This window comes from Oreochromis aureus, linkage group 8 (genome assembly GCF_013358895.1).
Source record: "Oreochromis aureus strain Israel breed Guangdong linkage group 8, ZZ_aureus, whole genome shotgun sequence".
Taxonomy (NCBI): domain Eukaryota; kingdom Metazoa; phylum Chordata; class Actinopteri; order Cichliformes; family Cichlidae; genus Oreochromis; species Oreochromis aureus.
In genome coordinates this window covers 17,052,622-17,077,416 of record NC_052949.1, presented here as the reverse complement: position 1 = coordinate 17,077,416, position 24,795 = coordinate 17,052,622, and the positions used below count along the sequence as shown (strand labels likewise).

The 24,795-nt window shown below is 41.9% G+C and overlaps 2 protein-coding genes across 3 annotated transcripts; one reads left to right on the top strand and one right to left on the bottom strand.

The window, feature by feature from the left end:
- Window positions 1-339: 339 nt before the first annotated feature.
- sult1st6 (sulfotransferase family 1, cytosolic sulfotransferase 6) lies at window positions 340-11,766 on the top strand. Its single transcript, XM_031749264.2, has 7 exons — window positions 340-1,140; window positions 1,734-1,862; window positions 2,491-2,588; window positions 2,812-2,938; window positions 7,005-7,099; window positions 10,143-10,323; window positions 11,416-11,766. Exons 1-7 carry the CDS (start codon window positions 954-956, stop codon window positions 11,526-11,528), a joined length of 930 nt encoding a protein of 309 aa, XP_031605124.1. The 5' UTR covers window positions 340-953; the 3' UTR covers window positions 11,529-11,766.
- A 5-nt stretch (window positions 11,767-11,771) lies between these two features.
- atp2a1l (ATPase sarcoplasmic/endoplasmic reticulum Ca2+ transporting 1, like) lies at window positions 11,772-23,874 on the bottom strand. 2 transcript variants are annotated; one of them, XM_031749263.2, is made up of 24 exons: window positions 23,616-23,874; window positions 22,644-22,661; window positions 22,240-22,322; window positions 20,971-21,075; window positions 20,020-20,158; window positions 19,091-19,171; window positions 18,916-19,001; window positions 18,521-18,818; window positions 18,267-18,433; window positions 18,084-18,172; window positions 17,884-17,986; window positions 17,658-17,789; window positions 17,414-17,530; window positions 16,592-16,810; window positions 16,392-16,503; window positions 16,010-16,233; window positions 15,673-15,893; window positions 15,376-15,578; window positions 15,201-15,286; window positions 14,985-15,118; window positions 14,759-14,876; window positions 14,532-14,649; window positions 14,206-14,251; window positions 11,772-12,428 (listed from the first exon to the last, which is right to left on the bottom strand). In XM_031749263.2, exons 1-23 carry the CDS (start codon window positions 23,731-23,733, stop codon window positions 14,247-14,249), a joined length of 2,976 nt encoding a protein of 991 aa, XP_031605123.1. In that variant the 5' UTR covers window positions 23,734-23,874; the 3' UTR covers window positions 11,772-12,428; window positions 14,206-14,246. The 2 variants fall into 2 exon arrangements, with proteins under 2 accessions (XP_031605123.1, XP_031605122.1); XM_031749262.2 differs by lacking the exon at window positions 14,206-14,251.
- Window positions 23,875-24,795: the final 921 nt, after the last annotated feature.

Genomic DNA, 24,795 nt, shown 5'->3' with positions numbered 1-24,795 from the left:
GAGATCTCTGCCATGCACTCTTTTACTGGAATTAGGTCAGCATTTTGTTTACTTTGAAGGGTCAAAGTCCAAATTTGCTTTTGTAAAGATTGGCCACAAATTTTCTGATCGTGATTAAAAAGTGGTTGTTTTTTAAAATTGTGATTAAAAAGTGCAAATCAATCAACACAACTATGTTAAAAGACCAAGAAATGCAAGTGGTCATGGTGTTTTACACAGAGTTACACATTTAACTGTGAAGTTAAATGTTTAAATCCATCTCATTTGTACTCTCCACATGTAAGTCCACCTCTCTGTGGGCTGCAGGATTTTTCGAGACCCTCCCTTTTTCCTTCCTCAGATTACAGAGGAAGCAGTTAAGACAGTATTGTGAGGAAAAGTGGAATTCATACGTAACTAGGAATGTTACATAAGGGCACTTTAGTGTAGGTCTGCTGGTGCAAGTTCCAGTGATCGCAGACTGATAAGAACCTGGGTACAAGCACTCAGGGAGCCAGCTTACAAAGATAGAAAGAGGGGGGAAAAAAGAAACACGTTTTAAAGTGACTGAGGCACTCAGACTTCAGCTGGGAGTTCATTGTTTCTGAGAGCCCGCTGAGAGACTCCCGCTCCCGCATTCGGATCTTGGAGACGACTTGCGCTGCAGACCACGAGAAATCAAGAGGAAACAAAGCAGCGCTGCTCTTGGCCGGGATCATGCAAGGAGGAGATAATGACAGTTTAACAAGGAAGTAAACACGCTGACCGTGGGACTGACAATCAGGAAGAACAGGACCATTAGAAGCTGGGATTTATGTGGCTCACCAGCAAATCAGCAGTGTGTGTTTGACACAGACAGCTGAAGGCAGGACCTCGGGAGTTTGTTGAAGTTTTTTTTTTTCTTAAATTTAAAAAAGGCAGATTTTAGCTCTTGGTTCTTGATTTCCTTGAGGCAGCTTTTGGCAGTGTAAAAAATGTCAGAGGAGAAAGACATGACCTATAGCGAGGCCATTCAGAAGGCCAGCTCCTCCATCACACGTTTCCCTCTCATCCCAGTCAGAGGAGTGCCTCTGATGAACCACATCGCCAACAACTGGGACAGCATCTGGGCTTTTCGTCCCGATCCATCGGACCTCCTCATTGCCACCTACCCCAAAGCAGGTACTCAGAAACAGTTGCATGCTTACATTTCTAACACTGTACACTTCCACTCATGGGTATGGAGAGAAATACTGTGCTTTTTCCTTATCTGTTGCAAATTCAGATGTTACAAGAAAATATATCATATGCAGGACTGCACTGCCAAACAGCATAGAAAATGTATAAAACAAAGCAGTTTCCCTTTTCTCTTTAATGCAAGACTTTAACTTGTGAGGAAATATTTTTCCATTGTGGCATTGCTGCTTTTTTTTCTTCTTCTATTACTTGAGTGTTAAGTGGTTTTACCAAAACATTGTGTGTATGTAACTGCTTAAACAAGCAGGCAATAAAGGAAAACACCAGTAACTCTAGACTAATCCTGTAATTATGCCTTCATGAAGCGTGAGAGTTATAATTTAAGCAAACAAACAACAAAGACGGACTACTTTTCCTACCCTTCAAAAGTCTAATTTCTTAGACTGTGGAATCTGCTGCAATGTGGCACCACTAAGTAGGTGGTGTCAAAAAAGACATGTTTGTTGGACTGTTGTTAATGTGTTTTACTCAGTTTTGTGAGATTTAGCACTACACCGCTTGGTGTCTCTGTGTGGTAGGGACTACGTGGACCCAGGAAATTGTTGACCTGCTCCTTCACAATGGAGATGCTGAGGCCTGCAAAAGAGCCCCCACACCTGTCCGCAGTCCATTCCTAGAGATCTTCTCCCCACCTCCCATCCCTTCAGGTGTGTCTTTTTTCTCTGGTTTTATGCTCTACTGTGACTCAGCAGGTTTAACATGTAGTTGTAGCATGCCACAACTCACAAATGCAAGTCAAGGAGGAATGTTTCTGCAACGGCTCGTTTTTTCCCACCCTAATCAGAGTCAGTGAGTTCTTAACCCATAAGCATATCCCTCAAAAGAAAAGACAAAAAACTGGACTTTCTGCAGGGGATCAACAAAAGTTACTGTAGTTGGGTCATTTCAGTGAACGCAGCTGTGCTTTTCAAACACAGATTAGCTATATTTGTGTTTGACTAAACTTTAATACCAGCCAGTTGAAGTTTTACAATGAAGCCAACTGTCAAGCATGTCACGGTGACCTAACAGGCAGGTTTATAACAATCAGTCACAGACAGGTCTATAAAACGTAGCTATAGTGTTTTGCTGCAGGGGTGTGGCACAACAATCAGTGCTACTACTGTCTAAAGTTAAATGCCTGCCCCAACTTTGTGTCCTAATTAATGTTATTTGGGTAAAAAAGTAAATTCAACAATGGTAATAAGCAGTTTCCATTGGTTGGACTACATGAGAAATCATTAAATACATATGTTAAGTTTTTCCTGTGTCCAATTCCCTGGATTTATGTCTCAGGTCTTGATCTTCTGGAAAAAATGGATCCCCCGAGAGTTATCAAGACACATCTTCCTTTTCAGCTAGTACCTCCTGGATTCTGGGAAAACAAATGCAAGGTGAGACTCCTTTTCTATCAGACTTCAGTGAGAATAGAAATTCTGCATTTTATTGCTTCTTACTAGACAGTAAACTCATGCAGCTTGAGGGTAAAAGGTTCATGATACAATGCACATAAATGAGGTAGGAGCTTACCAATGCTGTGCTAGACACAGTCTCATCAAATAACATGTCCTCTGTACTGTGAATATCTTTTTGTGTTCCTCTTGATCATGTGGGAAGGCTATCTACGTGGCACGCAATGCCAAAGACAACCTGGTGAGCTACTACTACTTTGATCTTATGAATCAGACCCAGCCTGAGCCAGGGCCTTTTGATGGCTACATCCACAAGTTTATGCAAGGAGACCGTAAGTATATTTTCCCCTTTGTCCTCATACCCGTTCTAAGCCATCAATAGCCCTATATGTTTACCCACTAAAGCAGCATCTTTGGTTGCCCGGAGGCTTTTGTGAACAAAATATGTGATGGTGGATGGAAACTATGACAACTTTTACGCTTGAGTGGTCATGATAAGATTAGTTGCACCCTGAGTGGCTGCAGCGCGCATATCTTGTGAAGATCTGGATAAAAAATTTAACATTTTTTTTTAAAATAAATGGAATATTTCTTCATCATGACAGCCATTAAAAGCTGCTTCTTTACTGCAGTAAATGCATTTTTATTAGCTTTCTGCAGATTTCTTTATTTCTTTTGTGTTTTTTCCCACCATATTTGCCTTGTTAGACACATAGTTTGCTTTGTAAGTAAGTATGAACCAATCATACAACTTTAGTAAATCTCAATGCATTCATTCCAGGGTAAAGAAAAATAGATTTCTAACCTTAGAGAAAGACTTTAATGGTTGCTGTAGGGCCATTAAATAATAACTTTTTGAAATGTCTTTATATTAACAATTGGATGCATGTTAACTACCTATATATGAAGTCACTGGGTTGGGTATTGCAAAGTGAATTATTACCTGTCTCCTCTCAGCTTTGAGTGTTTGGTTCTGGTACAAGTCAAAGTCTTGGTGACATATAACCAGTTTGGCTGCTTTGCTGCTGATTCGACTGGAACATATGAAAGCATCTGTGCCAGTTTGGTGAAGATTAGGGAACAAAACGGTGGCCTTTTCATAAAACACAATATGGTGGAAATGTACATAACAGGCTTCGCTGGGCTTGATTTATTTAACAAATTTAATGGTCCGTCAGTTTATCAGATTGCAGGAAATTACATTGCCATGGCAGCTTAATCACGGACATAAACAATATTAATTCCTAATAAAGTAAATAAAACACCCAATAACTAACATGCAAATATGCAAACATTTGGGAAAACTCATATTATTAGTACTGTGCAATGGGCTTACTGCAGCTGATATAAAGGACCTCCTGAGAAGCTCAGACTGCACTTTGGTTCAATCAGTCTTTGACTGATTTGCTACTTTTGATAACCTCCAGGGCATGGAGTGGGTGTGCAGGTTGATCAGGTAAAATCAGATCTAAAATCTGGCAAAGTCCAAATATTACGTGCATAAACCCATATTCCATCTTGGCTCACTGGTTGCGCACGACTGCTCAAGGCACAAACATGAAACTTGTTCATAAGAATCAGAGGCTTGTCAGTTTGCCAGGAACTGCAAACATGTACCGTTCATGCTAATGTGTACTGATGTGTAAATACACAGCTAACAACTTTTGACCCAACCCTTATTTCTTTATGCTTTGCTTTCAAGCAGCCCTTTAAGTTTAAGTGATCTTGAGCAATAGTTCTTCAGGTTTTCTGAAGGTCTTTCATAGTTTTCCACTGGCTGCTTTTTCACTCATTTTCAGTCACTGTATCTCAGTATTTTTAAAAGAATACGTTTTTTTTTTTAAATCACTTAACACTGATTTATAAATCATTCAAGCACAAAAAGACATCCAATTCAAGAGATGAACCAGTATTGCATCTACTCAAAACAGACAGCTCCACAAAGAACTAGCTGTAAATTGTGTCTTTAGAGACTTTGTTACTAGCACTCTGTCACAAAAACACACTAATTTGTTCCCATTTCTTTAGCTGAATCTGTGATGATTTCCAAAGGGCTATTAGCCGAAATCTTGGCATAAAATGTTTTAAAGAATTGGAGGACAAAAGAAGAAATGGTAGAAAGACCATGCCAACAGTTTCATTTTTCAGCATGACAATGATCTCAAAAACACTGCCAATGCAGTAAAAGCATACCAGGATAGAAAAAACACACAATGGGAAACTATAAGTCATGGATTGCCCTCCCCTTGACATTACTGGAGCAGTGTGGGATTATTTTGACAGAGAATTCAATTCAATTCAATTCAATTCAATTCAATTCAATTCAATTCAATTCAATTCAATTCAATTCAATTCAATTCAATTCAATTTTATTTATATAGCGCCAAATCACAACAAAAGTCGCCTCAAGGCGCTTTATATTGTACAATAGATCGCACAATAATAAATACAGAGAAAAACCCAACAATCATATGACCCCCTATGAGCAAGCACTTTGGCCACAGTGGGAAGGAAAACTCCCTTTAACAGGAAGAAACCTCCGGCAGAACCAGGCTCAGGGAGGGACGGCCATCTGCTGCGACCGGTTGGGGTGAGAGAAGGAAGACAGGATAAAGACATGCTGTGGAAGAGAGACAGAGATTAATAACAGATATGATTCGATGCAGAGAGGTCTATTACCACATAGTGAGTAAGAAAGGTGACTGGAAGGGAAAAACTCAATGCATCATGGGAATCCCCGGCAGCCTACGTCTATTGCAGCATAACTAAGGGAGGATTCAGGGTCACCTGGTCCAGCCCTAACTATATGCTTTAGCAAAAAGGAAAGTTTTAAGCCTAATCTTGAAAGTAGAGATAGTATCTGTCTCCCGAATCTAAACTGGAAGCTGGTTCCACAGAAGAGGGGCCTGAAAACTGAAGGCTCTCCCTCCCATTCTACTTTTAAATACTCTAGGAACAACAAGTAGGCCTGCAGAGCGAGAGCGAAGTGCTCTAATAGGGTGATATGGCACTACAAGGTCATTAAGATAAGATGGGGCCTGATTATTTAAGACCCTGTTTGTGAGGAGCAGGATTTTGAATTCAATTCTGGATTTAAAAGGAAGCCAATGAAGGGAAGCCAAAACAGGAGAAATCTGCTCTCTCTTTCTAGTCCCTGTCAGGACTCTTGCTGCAGCATTTTGGATTAGAACCAATGATAGGTTTGTAGCTTGAACCTATTCGCTGGAACGTTGAAGACAGTGTAATTACACAGCAAGCAAGACACGAGTAGGCAAGTTCTTTATGTTTCACGTGCACGGGAGAGAACTGGACAGGCGCCGTTCCTTCGCTTGACCCCAGTTGCTCTCGTCCGCTCCCCCGTAACACTGCTCTTTTATTGTGGTTACATGAATATGCATAGGTTCATTAACATATGACCTCTTGTATAGGTATGCATGTGAACAAAGAATACCCTGTGTGTGTGTGTGTGTGTGTGTGTGTGTGTGTGTGTGTGTGTGTGTGTGTGTGTGTGTGTGTGTGTGTGTGTGTGTGTGACTCCCCAAAGCTGGTGCCAGGAGTCTAGCGGTCCATCTAAACAAAAGACTCTTAGACTCAAACAGATATACGTGTGTTTGCTATACCACATATCAGCAGGAGAAGATACGACCTCTCCTAGGAGGTGTGTGATCTATGCCAGAACACTCTGAAGAGGAGTGAACACACTCCCCTCTTCATGCTGCACAGCGTTGTTACAGACTATTAAGGATCAAACCTCCTATCACTACACAATCAATTATATACTTCTAAGCATATATGAGTAAATATTTCTAAGCATAAATGGCAATAAACAATACAAATCTAACAACCAAACAAAAGGAAGCCAACATCTTTAAATGTCCTTGAAAAAGCCCAGAGAACTATTTCTGAAAACTACTGAGAGAAATTAAGCTGCCCGTATTGAAGAATAAAGGTGGTCATACCAAATATTGATATTGAGGCCAGTTAGAATGATACATCTGTCAATAAGTCACTGTATGTATTTCAAATTTTCCCAGCATAAAATAAAGAAATGATGAATTATGTAATCATGAAGTCATCACTTTGCAATAATTCATCAGCTCTGCAGTTACACAGCTGTAAAGTCATTAAAGGTGGCCAAGTTTATCACTCTCTTATCAGCCAACACTTATTAAAATACCTACTGTCATAAATGTTGATGTTAAGCAGTTAATGAGGCTTTATGATAGCCATAAATATAAACAGGGTGTCTCCAGTTTCCCTGTGTGGTTCACTTTGTCATCAGTGGAAAAATTATTTTTCCACACTCAGCAGTCACAGTCAGCATAAACCTGGACTGGAGTAGAAGAAATGTTTTCATCAAAGCTGCTTGAATGAATGGCCTTTGCTCTGCTTCTACAGTGTCATGGGGCTCCTGGTATGATCATGTGAAAGGTTACTGGCTGGAGCGAGAAAAGAGGAATATTCTGTACCTCTTCTACGAGGACATGAAAGAGGTGAGGACAACACGGATTATTCCCAAAGCATGTTGATTGATTGATTGATCATACTTTATTCATCCTGAGGGAAATTGGGTTAAGGCTGCCAGCCGTGCCAGCGCCGTCTTACCCATCCGACCATACATACATTACACAAACATCACATGGGGAAGACAGGTCAGAGGGGTATAACATGGAAAAAGCACAACATGAGGAAAGATAAGGAGAAAAAAATAACTCCCCCCAGACTGAGCTCCAATAGGGAGATCAGTTTGAGAACAGAAAAAAAAAACCCTGCACATAGCACATGAAAAAAGTCTTAATACGCCAAAGAAACACATGACAAGCAACAGGGATGGGTAAAGGGTGAGAGATAGCCAATGTAGACAGTACATCCGGGCCTGCAGCCTATGCGCTGGTCTCCTTGATCCACCGTCAGCATCGGAAGGGAATAAGCGTCGAAGGCGTTTGGAGGGGGAGGGGGGATGAGTGTACATCTGCATGTGTATATATGTCTGTGTGTGTGTGTGTGTGTGTGTGTGTGTGTGTGTGTACATGTCTGTGTGTGTGTGTGTGTGTGTGTGTGTGTGTGTGTGTGTGTGTGTGTGTGTGTGTGTGTGTGTGTGTGTGTGTGTACATGTCTGTGTGTGTGTGTGTGTGTGTGTGTGTGTGTGTGTCCAGAGTTCAGCTGAGACAGTGTCCTTCGCCCTGCCAGGCTAAGTAAACAGTCTTCCAGCCAACCCAGGTGGCCTTGCATAGAATGGGAAGAACAGTCTAAACACAGTCGTTATCAGGGTGTTGTTGTTCAGCTCCAGCCTTGAGCCCACAGCTGGCGCTGAAGGGGTCTCCGCATGAAGTGAATACAGATTTTGGGGTTTTTTACTTTAGTGTGAACAACTCATATGAATTTCAAAGCTGTTCTAACAGTCCAACACTGGTCTCTCAATCTCTCATTGGAGAGCCGTGAGCTTCTCCATGATGTTATCAAACTTACGCTCCGTGATGTTGTCATTCTTGTGCTCAAAGAGCCGATTCTGAGAACTCACGACCGCAGTGAGCTTCTCCAAGATGTGATCGAATTTGCACTCAGAGGTGTTATTCCGAGCGAGCCCCTCCAGATGTAATCCAGTTTGCACTCAGAGGTCTTATTCTGAGTATTCACGGCAGCCGTAAGCTTCTCCAAGATCTTATCCGTGCTGCACTCAATGAGCCCATTTTGAGAAACTCACGCCTCGTCCCATCGTTTCAATCCCAGCGGGCAGCCTTGTGGGGGTTTGAACAGCCAGTTCCGCTTTCTTAATTCTTCGATAAGCCAGGGCCAAGCCAGGGCCAAGCCAGGGCCAAGCCAGCTCCGATCAGCAAGAACCCTGTTATCATGGTTCCGAATAGGTAGATATCTTCAGCACTCAGGCTCACCCAAGCCCAGACTTCTCGTTGAGAAAAGGATGTCAATTGCATTCAGGGACCAGTTGATCAAATCCATAATTCCTCTTTTAGGTTTTAGAGAACAGACTGTGAGAGAGTGTTCCAGGGAAAAGTAATACAAAAAACACGAGACTAGACAAGGACACAAGAGGCTAAGCAGGGAAGATAAGGGAGAGGAGGAGGAGGAGAAAAGTGCGACCGCCTTCATCAAGAGCAAGAGAGTGAAAGTGTTGCGCAACCTTCTTTAAAGCAAACGTAATAAACGCAGCACATTCCTTTGATCTAAAATGTAAAGCTGAGATTGAATGATTAGGAAGCCGTTTTATAGATGCAGATTTAGACCAGCTTCATGTTTAAAGGACAAAAAAGAAAAGTAATGCCAACTTTCTGACGTACAGCTGAAAAGGAAGAGCGGATTTTTGTAAACAATGTGACTACTGGCAAATCTCCTATTTCTGAAGATTTAAAAACAAATGTACCATCCTTTTAAAAGTCATTAAGACATTCAATATAAATTAAAAAAGTACTTTGAGATATTGTCCTAAGAACTGTATAGATGTATTAGTTGCATGACAGAGAAAGTTGGACTGCACAGTCCTGTGGAAAACTTAAGTACACCCCGTGATTCAGTTGTTTGTAGAAGCACCTTTAGCATCAATAACCTGAAGTGAAGGTTTTCTGTATGACTTTATCGGTCTCTCACATCATTATGGAGGACTTTTGGACCCTTCTTACAACGTTGCTTTAGGTTTGGGGAAACCTGCAGTCAGCTGAGACTGAAGAAGTCACTTGGATGAGTGACGAAACGTTTCTCCCACAAAACGCTACGTCCAGATGAACAGATTCAACTTTTGGAGATTTACTTTCCTGGATGATTGAGAATGCATCAAGACGTTGCTTTAGTTCATTGATGTTTGCAGACTTTTATTTAAACCCAGGTCTTGTCACAGGATTTCAGTTAGGTTGAGGTGTGGACTTTGATTGGGCCATTGCTAACCTTTATTCTTTCCTTTCCCAGCACTTTTGTTGTAAATTTGCTGCTGTGCTTGTGATCATTGTCTTTTTGCATGATCTAAATTCAGTGAAACTTTAGCTATTGGACAGATGGCCTCTCATTTAACTGTAGAGTACTTATCAGTTGATAGGAGGTGTTTTCTGCTGATATCCTGTATTTGCAAACCTTTTATAGAGGTGCTCACACTTCCTGAAGATCAGTTAATCAAGTGAGTTTGATTAGCTGGCTGCTACCAACTGAAGCAGTAAGGGTGTACTTAGTTTTTCACAGGACTGCAAAGAATCCCGTGATAAACGTCCTTTTTCACATGACCAGTCAATTCATAAATATCAGCGTACTTTATATTCTAAGCTAAATACCCTGAAGTGTTAGAGAGAGAAACCCAACAGGGCAATGATCTGCTGTGAGCAGATCCACAGTGACGAGGAAGAACTCCCATTTAACACTGATTTCCGTTATGTAATCTCTCCTCACCTGTTTGCAGTGTTTTGTTTATCACTTCTTATGATTTTACTTTTTCCTGTGATGACATCATGTCTTATTTTATCTGTTTGAACATCTGTAATGAATTAAAAAAAATTAACAATCTCCGAACATTCTCTGTCACATTTATTTTCCCAGAATCCTCGGCGTGAAGTGGAGCGCATCATGAGGTACCTGGACTTGTCGGTCTCTGATGAGGTCATCAGCCAAATCGTGGAGCTCACCTCCTTTAAGAACATGAAGGAGAACCCGATGGCCAACTACTCCTGCGTTCCATCTCCGGTGTTTGATCAGTCCATCTCTCCTTTCATGAGAAAAGGTGCACTATTACAGTAACAATCAGTATAATTAAAGATATGCAGGAAAGTTAATCTCAGTTGCCAGAGAGTGCCTTGGGCAGTAAAAATGTCATGATGAACATCTATATTTGTCTCAGACACACAAATATCTTCATGTATATTGTCACATGGTTAAATCAACTTGTGAACAATCTGAGCTCCTCAAAGGCAGCAATCACTGCTCTGCTACCTGCACTTCAGTGCAGGGGCACCCCCTAGAGGTCCCTGGATTTTGAACTCTCGCTTCGGTTTTATCTATAGACTACAACAACTTAACACTCAAATGAATAAGTCTGTTGGCAGATATTAACTGGAGTCGATTTAAGCAATTTGAAGCTGTTAGCCTGGGCTTCTGCAACAAGTAAATGGCGAGCTTAATAAACCATTCATTAAATATTTAATCAGGACAATATAATTACATCTACTAACAAGGATACAGTCTAACCTCTGTGCACATCACAGTGGATCTTAAATCAAACAGTCAAGATGTGATTGAAATGCAGACGTCCAGGTTTTTACAAAAGTACTGCGCTAAATATTACATTACAATATTACTCATACGGACAACCTCCCATTTTCACAGGCTTAAAAGTAGTTGGACAAACTTACATAATTTTAAATAAAAGGATTGCTTGAAAAGTTCTGAAATTTCATGGCCGCAGGAAACTGCTTGTCAGTCAACTATCTACTGACTACATTTAAAAATGGCTGAAAAACATCCAGAACACTTCAAGCTGGAATTCTGCACAATTCTGCACAATTCTGCACGGTGTTTATATTGTCCAAGAAATTATGGATCTAACTGTAATTAACAGATTACCTGTTACAGAAAATAATTTTCTGTAACGCTGTCACTTACTGTTGTTTATTAAATTAAACCTTTTCTGATGAAAGTCAAAGATCAAGATGTTGTAATTTAATAAACGTATTAGTGGTAAATGAGACACTGTAGGCATTACATATAACTGTTTTGGGAAACATTTTTTTGATGCACCTGTCAGTCAAAAAACATTGATAGAAGCTTTAGAAGAAATTTTCAAACTTAACAAGATTGTCTTCCTTCTCATACGCAGGTGAAGTGGGTGACTGGAAAAACCATTTCACACCTGAGCAATCAAAGCTGTTTGATGAAGACTATGAAAAGCAGATGAAGGACATCGACATACCGTTCAGGACCCTCATCTAATGGATCCGGGGGTTTCTGGAATTTGCTGTGCAAACCAAAGACTGACGACCGTCGCTGAGCCGCACTTAAACAGCAGAAGCACTGTCGCGAAAAAAATCCAAAATATTAGCTATAAAATGAAAATGTTTGACTCACGTTTAATATGTATGGATGTTGAACACTGTAATCACTCATCCTCGTGACGTGTCCAGAGGAGGTCATCTAAATGTACGCCCAATAAAAACATGCTCCACAATAAGTTCACAAGTTTTTAATCATCACTTTATTGCAGCTTATCAAGTAAACAATATATAAGACCAAAAGTGTTGTGACTGAGTAGACATGCCCATTTTATGTCACGAGACCTCCAACTGAGTCCGCATGTTGCCTATAGAGAGCGCTGGCGGCTGGAGGCAAGTGGTTTTTCTGCCCATATGAAGTCATCTTTAACAACTCTACACCACACTGTACAGAGCCCAGCTAAAGCAGGGAGGCTGCACAAGACACGAGCAACGAAGACTAGAATCAAAGTAATGAGCTGGAAAGTCAGTCATATGAAAATGGACAGAGGACACAAAACACAACAGCTGAGAATATCCAAGGTTAACAAAAAAAATAATCACCTTTAATACATACTTTACTTCTTAGAATAAAATCTTAAATATTACTGCTTTATCTGGTTAATCAGGATACTTCCCCTCATTTTAATTCAATCTCCTTCCTTATACAGAGACTATTTTTATTGCAGATTTTTAAACAAATTTTATTGTTTTTTTTCACAAGGTTTTTTTTTTCAGTCTTTTTCTTCTCTATGGCTCCCCTCTTTGGCTGTGATCTTTCTTTCTCCCTCTCTTCTCCGCTTCTTTCTCTTCAGCCCTGAAGATCCTCTTCTTCTACATCTCTATTTAAGTTCTGTACCTGCTGCAGAGACCAGAGACACGTGATTTGGTAAACAAAGGAAATTTCTCATGTGATAAGAAGAATGACACTTTGATAACATCTCTCAAACATAAAGTCACTGCTAAGCGACAGCACTTCACAAAATCCAGTTTGTGTATAGCTCAATATGGCATGTAGAGGATCAAAGGTCTACACAAGCATAAAAACATATTAATACTACAAAATACAAACAATGCATCAGAGCTGCATACATATAAACAGACACCTGCGCGCGCACACACACACAAATATATATACACAGTGCTTAACAAATTTATAAGACCACCAATGTAAGGGTGGTCAGCTGCCCTAAATTAACAGTTTTGGCAATTACTAAAATATTTTTTTATATTTCTGTTCTGGTTAATCCACCTTTATACACGACTGTTTAATCAAAATGATATTTTTGATGCTAAAAAAGAAATATTCTTGTTATTTGTGTATTTTTAAATGTACTGTTTTACTCACACAAAATAATAAAGCACATTATTATTTTAAGATGCCAGTTACTTACTTAGGACCTTACTTACTTTTTTGCCAGTACAGCTATTTTATTTTTACATTGCTTAACAGAAAATTACCTTTAGCGTTTGAATGCTACCCTCAATTTTAGGCTCAAATTGGAACACGAACTTGGTTAAACAATCCCCCCCCCAAAAAATGTAATAATTTCTGCTTTAAAAACTTTATAGATTTGTAAAATATTTGTGTTTTCTTAAATTTGTTAAGCGCTTTATCCGTAACCAATAAATAAAAATAAATTCTACAAAACATTCTGTAGAACATAAACAGAGAAATATGAAAACAAACAAACTTTGAAACGACAGAAGCAGGAGGCCAACATGATACTGATAAAGACAAAAGGCACATGCTCTATATTTACCAGATCACTAAATGTGGCTGAGCTAACTCGCAGGCTGTATAGCGATCTATTATTTCGTGAACACACTAGCTAAATGTCTCATTGAAAAGGTGTATTTTAAGAACTTTTTGAAATTATTGTTAGAGTTAATATTTTGAGGTAGTTCCAGAGTTTGAGGGCTTAAACATAAAAAAGCTACATCCCCAATTTTTCTTCACAAGGAGAACTGTAAATCGAACAGTTTCGCAGTATGACTTAACTTTCAGAAATATAAGATAGTTTAAGTTAAACACAATTTAAGCCTTTATTTACAATGGAGAGCATTTTAAATGTGGGGCTTACTTAAGGAAAAAGTCGCTGTTATTATTTATAAGCTTCATATAAACATGCAATAACTTATTTTGGAGTTTATTGCAGCTATAGGAAAAAACTACACGTAATGCTAACAGTAAAAGAGGTTAAGAGTAAAATCTGTTGACAAAGAGAACAATTAATACTCAGACAGACCTTTTATCTGCGTACAGCTATATCATAAAGTGTTAAAAAAAAACATCAGTTTAATGTTTATATAATGACTAAAAAAGATATCTTTGGTCAGATACTCACCCGCTCACGGTGATCTCACGAAGAAAAAAACAAAAACCAATAAACAGAAACCTCACACAGATCAACACACTCAGGGGTCTCCCCATACAGAAGTCATGATACCCAATGTTTTTCAATTTGATTTTCAATGAAGGAGTAGTGAGGAGACCCCGGAGGTCACAGTGAGTCTGATAACAGCTTGAAAAATCTACATTAGGGCAGCAATGTACGTGAAATAACAACAAATACACAAACAGACAAACAGTCTCTACACAGCGCTAGCTACACACTGCAGTGTGAGCCTTGGAATACCTTGGTTTAGTTACAGGTTAATGGTGATGGGTTGGCTGAATTTAAACTGGAAATGGACAAAAACAAAAGGGTTACGTGAGTTAATGATGAATGGAGAGAAGTGAAAACAGGCAGATTACAAACACAGAATCAAACCTGACGGAATTAAAATGAAATTAGATAAAGTCTAGGTTAATTTTAATAAGTTAAAATATTAATAAATAATCTGAAAAGATGATGGTAGTAATACATGAATGATTAAGTAAAATTATTATCTGTTATTTTAGGAACTGGGACAGATCTCTGTTTATTTTTGTTCTCGTGGATAAAAGTGCAAGACTCCTTACCTTCAACGTAGTTGCGGGCGACGAACTTCAGCACCTCATCAATGGCAATGACGGGGAAGGAAAGTTTCAGGACCACAATCCACTGCTCTGTGGACAGATGGGTCAACTTGAAGATCATCTGGAGAGGAAAAGAGTGGAAGTCAGATGAAGCTGAACCCCATGGAGGAAAGCCACATGAACTAGAGCTTCTAAAACAAAAATATTTTCAAACTGAATGTCTGACTCACAGGAAGAGGGTCAACATAGATGATCATGAAGTGCAGGGACATGGACAGGGTCATGGCAGAGATCAGCCAGAAGTTGCTCCATGGGGGCATGCGCACCAGAGACTGATTCTCAGACAAGCTTGAAGAGGAAGAAGAAGAAGAGAGGTGAGAGCAGAATATATCTGTTGCATGAAGAAACCTCTTTTTTTTAAAACTACATCCTCCTCGATCACATTCAAAGAAGTACCTGTTGAGAGCATTGCACATCTCAATGGTGACCAGCACAGACAGGGCCATGGTCATGGGAGGAGCAGCCTCAAAGATTTCACAGTCCAGGCCTTCAAAGTCCTCATTCTCCTCGTGGCACTGCATGAAGTGTGACTGCACGGATAGGAAGTAAGATCAGTAAATGTCTACATCTGTGTTTAGTTGAAAGCAACAGGAAACAAAGAAAATCACTCACCAGCTGATAGTAGGTGACTCCGGGGCCAGTGGGATCGTAGATGAACCACCAGGCAGCGCCAGCAACAGTGGCAGCACCAACATATCCTGTTAGTGTAGGTGGATCGTGTCAGTGTAGGCAACTGTTGTACTTACTTTCAATCAAAATCCATCCAAACTCTCCCAGTTCCACTTACCACCAATGGCCATGTATCTGAAGAACAGCCAGCCAGAGATCAGAGGCTCCTTGGGGGAGCGTGGGGGCTTGCCCATGATGTCCAGATCAGGTGGGTTGAAGCCCAGAGCAGTGGCGGGCAGACCATCAGTCACCAAGTTGACCCAGAGCAGCTGGACGGGGATCAGAGCTTCGGGCAGACCCAGAGCAGCGGTAAGGAAGATACTGAGGGAGGGTAACGGGACAGCTGAAGTTAAGCCGGAGACATAAAGAAAGATGTGTAGCTGTCTTCAGAGTGTGTGTCACACAGGTCACTCACCAGACGACCTCACCGACATTGGAGGAGATGAGGTAGCGGATGAACTGCTTCATGTTGTTGTAGATAGCTCTGCCCTCCTCAACAGCAGCCACAATGGAAGAGAAGTTGTCGTCAGCCAGGACCATCTCAGAGGCAGACTTGGCAACGGCAGTGCCAGAGCCCATGGCGATGCCGATCTCGGCCTTCTTCAGGGCAGGGGCATCGTTCACACCATCACCAGTCTGCGATTGGAGGAGATGAAGTATACATTAGACAAACCAACCACCAGACAACACTTCAACACAACCTCTGTGTCGGTAACAGGTTTAGTTTGTATCCTGCACTGCTGGGCTCTTACCATGGCAGTAATGTCATCATAACCCTGGAGGAACTCAACGATCTTGGACTTGTGGGCCGGCTCCACACGGGCAAAGCAGCAAGCCCTGCGCACAGCCTCGGACTGCTCGTGGAGGGGCAGATCGTCAAACTCACGTCCGGTGTAGGCCCTGCCGGAGACATCCTCGTCCTCGCCGAAGATGCCAATGCGACGGCAGATAGCGATAGCAGTTCCCTTGTTGTCACCTGACACATGGAGAAAGAGAAAATGAGTGGAAACCTTGTAAAAAGGACAGTTTCCGGAGAATAAAAACACTTTGTATGATTGTGTATTAGCAGAACAGAAAGATCAGTTTTTCTAATGATAAGAATGGTATCATAGAAAAGCTCTCCATGACACTAACCAGTGATCATAATGACACGGATTCCAGCAGCTCTGCACAGCTCAATTGAGTCAGTGACCTCCTTACGAGGGGGATCCAGCATACCCACACAGCCAACGAAGGTCAGGTCCGTCTGAGGGGAGAAGCAAACGAATCAATCCAAGTTTTTACATGTTGTCATGGCTGTATCCCCAGGTTTCACTTCAGTCGGGATGTCTAACCTCATAATCGGCAAACTTGGTTGAGTCCTCAAGGTTCATCTCCTCCACCTTCAGTGGGGAGTCGCGAGTGGCCAGGGCCAGGCAACGCAGGGTGTCACGGCCAGTACCCCAGTCCCTGATGACAGACAGAATCTTCTCCTTGATGGCGTTGGTCAGAGGCACACGGGTGGTGCCGACACGCACATAGGCGCACCTGTCAATCACACCCTCAGGAGCACCCTAGGTATGAAGCAGTAAGATTATTTTGTATTTAGTAAAGGCGGCACAGAGACAAACAATTTCGGCCTGTTCTTTAACATTTATTCCGTCTGCTACAAAATAAATTTTTTAAAAAAGGAAAAATGCAAATATCAACAGAATTATTTTTTTATGTATTTCTACACCAAAAAGCTGAAGATGTCAGCTTTAAGCTACTATATTTCAACTAAATCATTTTAACAGAGTGCAACTTGTAGTAGAACAAAAATGACCTATGAAAAATATGAGTAAGTTTAAATCCAGAATTTTATTACATTTATCATCTTTAGTTGTATGTTGCATGTTGACAGACATCACAAGCAGGGAGTGAATCTACTAACAAACCGGGGGACACTGAATGCTCATAAGATAATTAGATGATTGTTATGTTGCATACAATAAGATCAGAAACTAAAGGTTTGAAACGATATTTCATGAGAAAAGTGTTTATTGGTGATGGATGACCTTTACACAACTGGATCAGATGAGTCACTCCCTGCTGGCCATTAGAAAAACCGCAGTTTTCCAAACCCAAGTCCATCTTTTATCCCAAACACTGTGACAGCAGGCTAAAAGTGAACTGACCTTAACATACATCTTGGGACCATCATCACCTTTAACAGGAGTGCAGTAAACAGACATGGACTTCCTGTCACGGGAGAACTCCAGAGTGAATTTCTTCTTCCTTTGCTGCTTGATCACCTATTAAACGATATATAAAACAGTAAAAACTCTCAAACGTAACTTCAACTTATTACAATGGTTTTCAGCAGCGAACAGCAAACGCAAATCACCTTCACTGTACCACAAATGAAACGAGCTGACTTACTGTGCAGCATGCGTTGGCTCTCTCAATTCTGGACAGGTTCTTCACGTTTGAGTTGTACACGTTCATCTTCTCAACCAGGCAGCACAGGGCGGTCTCAGTAGCCTCACCGACCTTCTCATAGATCTTCTTGGACTACAGAAAACAAGAAATGAAGGAGAGAATTTCTTTCTCTGCAGGTAGTAAAGTTGAATTGTGGCAAATAAAAAGTGTGGCTTTCCGATTTTACCTCGTTGTAGTCCAGAGAGGAGTCGTTGCACAGGGCGCAGATGGTAGCCAGCTCAACAAGACCGTCGTATGAGCTGCAGTTGACCTTGGCACCACCCTGGGAACTGATAGGAGGAAATTGCAAACAAATTAGAGTTGGTTTGTCTGAATTTGATTGGCTACACTGAACGACGATACATGGCAATATAAAAGCCAACTTACACCTCGCCCTCTGGGGTATACTTGGAGCCAGAGATATCAAAGGCATCGAGGTCAACGTGGTCCCCATCAACAGTCTTGACAATAAACATCTGCAGGGGAGAAAACAAAGACAGTTTTTGCACATGAAGGAGAGTTCATGAAAACTGTCTAAAGTACACTTTTCTTCATTGGTTAAATACCCACCTTGGTCACACACATCTGGTTGGTGGTGAGGGTGCCAGTCTTGTCGGAGCAAATGACGGAGGTGCAGCCCAGGGTCTCCACAGAGGGCAGGCTTCTGACAATGGCATTCTTCTTGGCCATACGGCGAGTACCAAGGGCCAGACAGGTGGTAATGACAGCGGGCAGACCTGAGGGACATTAGTGAAAAACTGAGTGTGACAAACAAGCAGTGGAGTGGGAACGTGTTGTTTTTTCACTGTCTTTTCTGTCCTCACCCTCAGGGATGGCAGCGACAGCCAGAGCAACAGCGATCTTGAAGTAGTAGACAGCACCACGGATCCATGAGCCTCCGTGGACGGGGTCATTGAAGTGGCCGATGTTGATGGCCCAGACAGCAACGCAGATCAGAGAGATGACCTTGGACAGCTGCTCGCCGAACTCGTCCAGCTTGGCCTGCAGAGGAGTCTTCTCCTGCTCGGTGGCAGCCATCTGGTCACGGATCTTGCCAATCTCAGTGGAGACTCCAGTGGCGACAGCCACACCAATGGCCTTGCCGGCTGCAATGTTGGTACCCTACAGAGGAAAAGCGAGGAAGAGAAACCAGGTAAGGCTAGGGAAATGAAAGGAAAGGTGAGAGAAATAATTATTCATAGTGACAGGATATACTGACAGAGAAAAGCATGTTCTTCTTGTCCTGGTTGACAGCTCTGAGGTCAGGAACAGGGTCAGTGTGCTTGATCACACTGACAGACTCACCTGAGAGTGAAATCAGAGAATGAACTCAAAACTGCCAACGGAGAAAGGACAGAACAGGATGTAGCGGCTGATTTTCTTAAGAAGCTTACCAGTAAGGATGGACTGGTCAACACGCAGGGTGGTGGACTTGATAGAAACAATCCTGATGTCAGCGGGGACTTTGTCACCAACTGTGCAAAGAGGAGAAGTTATTATTAACATTTAGTGAACTATTAGAGAACACATAAATAACTTTCTTACTGACATTATAAAGAAGTTAAAAACAACCATGGGGACTGTGTATAAGTGTGAAAAACGTTTCCTATTAATTATGTTGGCACCTCCATAACATCCAAATGACTGCAATAGTGCCAAATAGTTCAATTCATGTCACTCGTTTATTAAAACTGAATCAAATCAAAGTGAAATATAATACTACCACCGCTAATACTCTGAATAGCTCCTAAAATAGGCACCAAATGCTCAGACAACTTGCTAAATTTCTATACTTAATCCACGGATTTCATAATAGTGCAGAACTCTAAATGACACATGCTTTGACAAATCAGAGTGAAGCACACATGGTGAGGGGGGGCAGGGCAGCCAGCAAGAGAGGCAACAGGTGTGCACTGACAAATGAACAGGAGTGGCAACGCCAGCGAGGGAAAAGGCGGTGCGGCAGGTGCTCGTGGGGGTATTTATACTCATAATTTTGTTTTCCTACAGTCAGCATGTTTTCGCTGTAGTGTTACTCTGTCGTGCCTCATTCACGCTGCCTTAAAAAGACACAAGGCTCTGACATCAGCCTTCCTCGGGCACATCTATCCTGAACTTGTGTCTGCCTTTCACTCCCTGAATAGAAATGCAAGGAACTCAGTGGAAGCATCTTCACAGCTTCACTGTAATTAGGCGTCAAAGAGTATTTGATACAACAGGTTGTGAGTATTTCCCGGGTGAAAATATATACAGAGCCCCCCGAAAGACCGTTTAAAAAAATAATTAACACAGACTCCCCATGTGGAACCTCGACATCTCTTACCAGACACCTCCACAATGTCTCCAGGGACGATTTCCCTGGCCTTGATCCTCTGCACACTCTTTCTGTCAGAGCGGTAAACTTTGCCCATCTCGGGCTCGTACTCCTTGAGAGCCTCGATGGCGCTTTCAGCATTACGCTCCTGCGGCAAACACAGACACAAACTCTCATTAAGAGTTCAAAGAAGAAAACGGGATCTGCTTAAAAACTGCAGACAAATAAAAGTAAAATCTTTGTATCAAAGGATACAGAGACATTCATCCTCGTTTGAATGTAAACTATACTAATTTTGTCCTTGGTCTGGCACTGGGCATGTCCTCTAAGAGGCTTTGAATCATTACCCACAGCAATTACACCCGTTACTGATGTCACATGAGTAGGTCACATCTGCTATCTGATGTGCTCTGGTCCATATTAGGTTTCAGTAGAATTTTTATGGTGGGTTTTCTTTTCAGAGATGTTTTTTTTTTAAAATTCAGTGTGGAAAATGGTGCAAAAAAATAAACTCATTTAGGGAAATGTGATCTGGGATGATCTTCGATTAGCGGGTTGCTAATGCCAGTTCTTTAGATGAGGAAAACAGAAGGGAAGCAGCTGATTTCAACACTTGGCATGAACGTGATGACAGCAATGTTCCCTCACTGAGTGATGCCTGACAGCAGTGCCACACACTTATTGGCATGAATGAAGAAGAGCATGACTAAATGTCTGCAGTCAAAACAACTCCAGATATAACGTGTTAAATATTTTAAAAAGTCATACAGTAATAATATCATATACATTTTTTCATACTTGCACATAAGATCAAGTGAGCGCTCATGTATATTTCAGATTTAAGAGCTCGAAAATGAGAATTGAGAAACCAACTCTGGCAGTAACTGGAACCTGTGTACTTTCTGTCATCAGTGTAATGGATACAGCTTATTGCTCAATGATCTGGGCCTCATTACTGACCTGCCACACGCCAACAACGGCGTTAGCGATGAGGATAAGAAGGATGACGAAGGGCTCCACGAAGGCAGTAACGGTCTCCTCACCTTCCTCGAACCAGGCCAGCACCTGTGGTGAGAGCACGGTCAGTGCGGTGGAGACAACACTGACAGTGGGCTATCCTGCTCCTGAGAGCCAGCGGGCCGATATCTCTTAACAACAAAATGCTTTTCATTTATTTTTCTTTTATGCTGAACTAAAGACCTCTAACAAATATATAAGCTCGTATAAATGTGTTGATGGTTGTAGAGATTGCCATAAAGGCGGGTAGGTACTTATGGGACTTTCTATATTTGTATGAATTCAGTGTTTTTATCTATATAAGCTGCATGATTAAAAAAAACATGTAAACGATTAAAAAAAAGAAAGAAAAGAAATGCACAATAATTTTAAATATATGCCTACACAGACATTTTTTAGACCTTTTAATCGTTTACATTTAGTCATATTTTCATCTTTACTTTTCCTGCACTTACTCTTTTATTTTGATAATAGCTGTGTAAATATTTTAATATGATTTCAGATTAATCTCAGTGTCCTAATAGCTCCTCACTCCTTCTGACTTAAAAGTGTCTTTCTAAGGAGGCCCTTCGTTCCTTCTTCAGGCCTGACCTTTCCCGAAGGATTCAGTTTCTCTCCTCAGCTTGGGGCTTTCTTAAAATAAACCCTTACCCCTCTGCCCCCCTATACTTCCCCGAGCCCCCCATCTCTCACTTGCTCCTCAATATTCGCCTTCTAAGGCCATCATGACAGCTGCCCGAAAGGGTGAAACTGGCCATAGCAATTAATACACCTCCTAGTAGACTTCGCAATTGGTCTCCCTCTTCTCAAGTTGTCGTCCTCAAAAATACATAGAGGGGCGGAGGGGATGGGAAGCTGTCTTGACAAAGTGGCCATAAAGTAATGCAAGTAACTGCAGCGTGCTTGCTTTAGTGGGCTGGTTTGTGTGATGGACTAAACCTTTTAAGTTGACTCTTAAGAATGTGTGAGGGTCCAGAGATTACATCTAAACGTGAAATGATTAGCTGGAAGTTATCTTAAACCTGAAGAGTGTATTCTTGTTAGTAGTGCTATTAAACTTGGACACACGTGTCAGTGCCTTGCTTCATTTGTTGCTGCTGCTATTATGTCTACTACAAATACTACTCCTGTCACTTAAGCTTAAAATGCACATGACAGGAATAGCCACGATCTGTGGTGATTTAAACATAACGTGGACACTTGTTTACTTACAAAGGAGATGCAGGCGGCCAGAAGCAGGATCCTGACAAGCAAGTCCTCAAACTGCTCAATGACCAGCTCCCAGATGCTCTTACCTGCAGGACAAGGACACAATCAGTGGATAATAATCACCCCATTAAGCGTGCATTAGAGTGTATTTGTGTGGTACAAGTTTGCGCACTATGGTATGGATTTGTGATTGACCAACAATCTTCAGTGGCAAGTGTGATGCAATTATCTTGTGGTGATTAAATTACACAATCAAAATGCTGCCTGCTTGTTTTGACTGAAGACCTTTTGAGGATGAGCATGACTTCAGTGAAGTAACGCCAGTCATCCTCTCTGGGTGATATCAGGTGTCTGGAAGCTCTTGTTCACATTTAAACATGCAGTAAATGTGTTGAAGGAACACTTACCCTCCTCAGCGGGCAGCTCTGGAGTTGGACACCAAAGTGAAGGAGGTGGAGACAGAAAGAGAGCGGGGTGAAAAGACAGTCAGTTAAAGTGTCTCACGATCATTATTAAACATTATCAGCAACATTATGATGGAATTATACATCTATTGATATATGACAATAAATGTGCCCTCTGGTTTATAAAACATGCATTTTCAAATTCCTCTGTGTGCCTCACACTTAATAACTTAAGCTCTACAACTCAGTGGCATAATTACAAACACATTGTGCTTCTTAATTATTTCAGGATGACCCAGCCTACTTTGATTTCCAGTCAAAGCCTGTAAAACCTCTGTGAAAGTGCTTGACTGTTTTCACAAAAAAATTAAATGAATAAAAATGTAATAACCGCTTACTAAGTGCTGTAAAGCAACGTCACAGTGAGTGCAGGAATATGACTGCTAAAATAACTGTAATACATTATTAAGCAACTCTTGCCATGTAATTTGCCTTCCTTGTAGTTATTGATTAGCAATCATATTCCCGATCACTTAGTCCTAAGGTCCTGAGGACCTCCCCATTTGATCCGGCCTAAAATTATCCACACCTCTTGCTATTGCCCACACCATATATCACCCAGGAAGCTTCCTGAGCCATCACCTGTCTCTCTCGCTCTCCAGTCATCTTCTTTGGCTATCTTTAAATAGCTCTTCAAAGCCCTCAAAGTCTCTGCTTCTCAATGTCTCTGCATTTTTATCAGCTGCTGCGACTGCACTCTAAAAAAGCTTTAGCCCAGCCCGGCTAACTACAAGGAAGGCAAGAAACTCCACTGGTGTTGACTAAGGAAGACTTCCGGAACTTATCTTAGCAAAAGCTGTGGTGCTTTGTGGAATATTCTGAATGCAAACACTGAGATGTTTCATTGACAGTTACTACGTGCGGTTTTCTTCTTTCAGTAGGCTTCCCACCCATCCCCAATGCCCGAACTCTCACCATTGAAGCCGTATTTGTCCAGGTTCTTCTTGAACTGGTCAGGAGTGAGACCAGTGTTCTCGTTCACCGAGAAGTAGGCCAGGCATTCTGCCGGGGTCTTCGTGTGTGAGTTCTCCATCCTCTCTGGATAGACAAGGGATTGGCCGACTAACCGTGCCTATCCGCGCTCTTTGACTTCTTTGTTGTTCTCTGCTGTTTTCACCCTTGGTCCACCACCCTCACCTAGACGTGTGGCACCCTCCAATTCAGGAGTGCTGGACTGACAGAAAGAGCGAATAAGTGCATGCATGCTCAGGGATTTATATGACTACAGGGCCTGTGATTGGTGGGGACCCAGTTATTACACGCCTCCAAATTCCAGCGTGTGTGCTCATGGTAAGGGGTGTGAGGGTGGAGCTCGGGGTGGAGCAACGGGGAGGTGAGATGGTGGACTTGGACAGGAACTCAGGAAAAGGCTTGGAACTGGAAAGGAGGCAGTGCAAGAGAGAGAGAGATGGTGCAGGGGCTTGCGGGGCAGTGGGGGTGAGGGTGGAGGCGGTTTGTACCATGGATGAAAATGAGATCTGTTTTTGGAACATGCATGGTCAGTGGAATAAGACGAAGGGAGAAGGTGAGAGAGCGAGACAGGAGATCATCCAGAGGGGTGGAGGGGGTGGAGGGTGGGGTGGGGGAGGGGGGGTGCACATTGAGTGACGGCTCAACTGGTTTTTGCTGAGGAAGGTGGACAAGCCAGAGACACACAGGTTGAGACATTGAAGAACGGAGATGGTAGACAAATAATTTAGCACAGGAATTATCTGGCATTTCTACCAACAGAAAGAAAGTCCGACAAGTTGGCACATTTACGCTTTACAGTTCCACCGGGCGAGCTCCGTACACCAGAGCTGCATCATCTGCTGCCACCAACATGTGCACAAGCATGTGAAATAACACAGACACCAAACCTGATGATCAACCTGGTTGAGTAAAACATGGGAACGATAGTGGAATGAAGAAAGTGAGCGTGTAGTAGAGGAATGGGCGCTGAATGCCAAGAAGACGGCCAGCGTGTCATACTATCCTGCCACAGAGGAGAAGCCCCGGCTGCAGATACAGGAGGATCGAGTTTTATTTTCTCTTTTTTTATGAGCAATGGGTTGGCAGCAGGTTGATATGGCACAGCTTAAGTAGATGTGTGGCT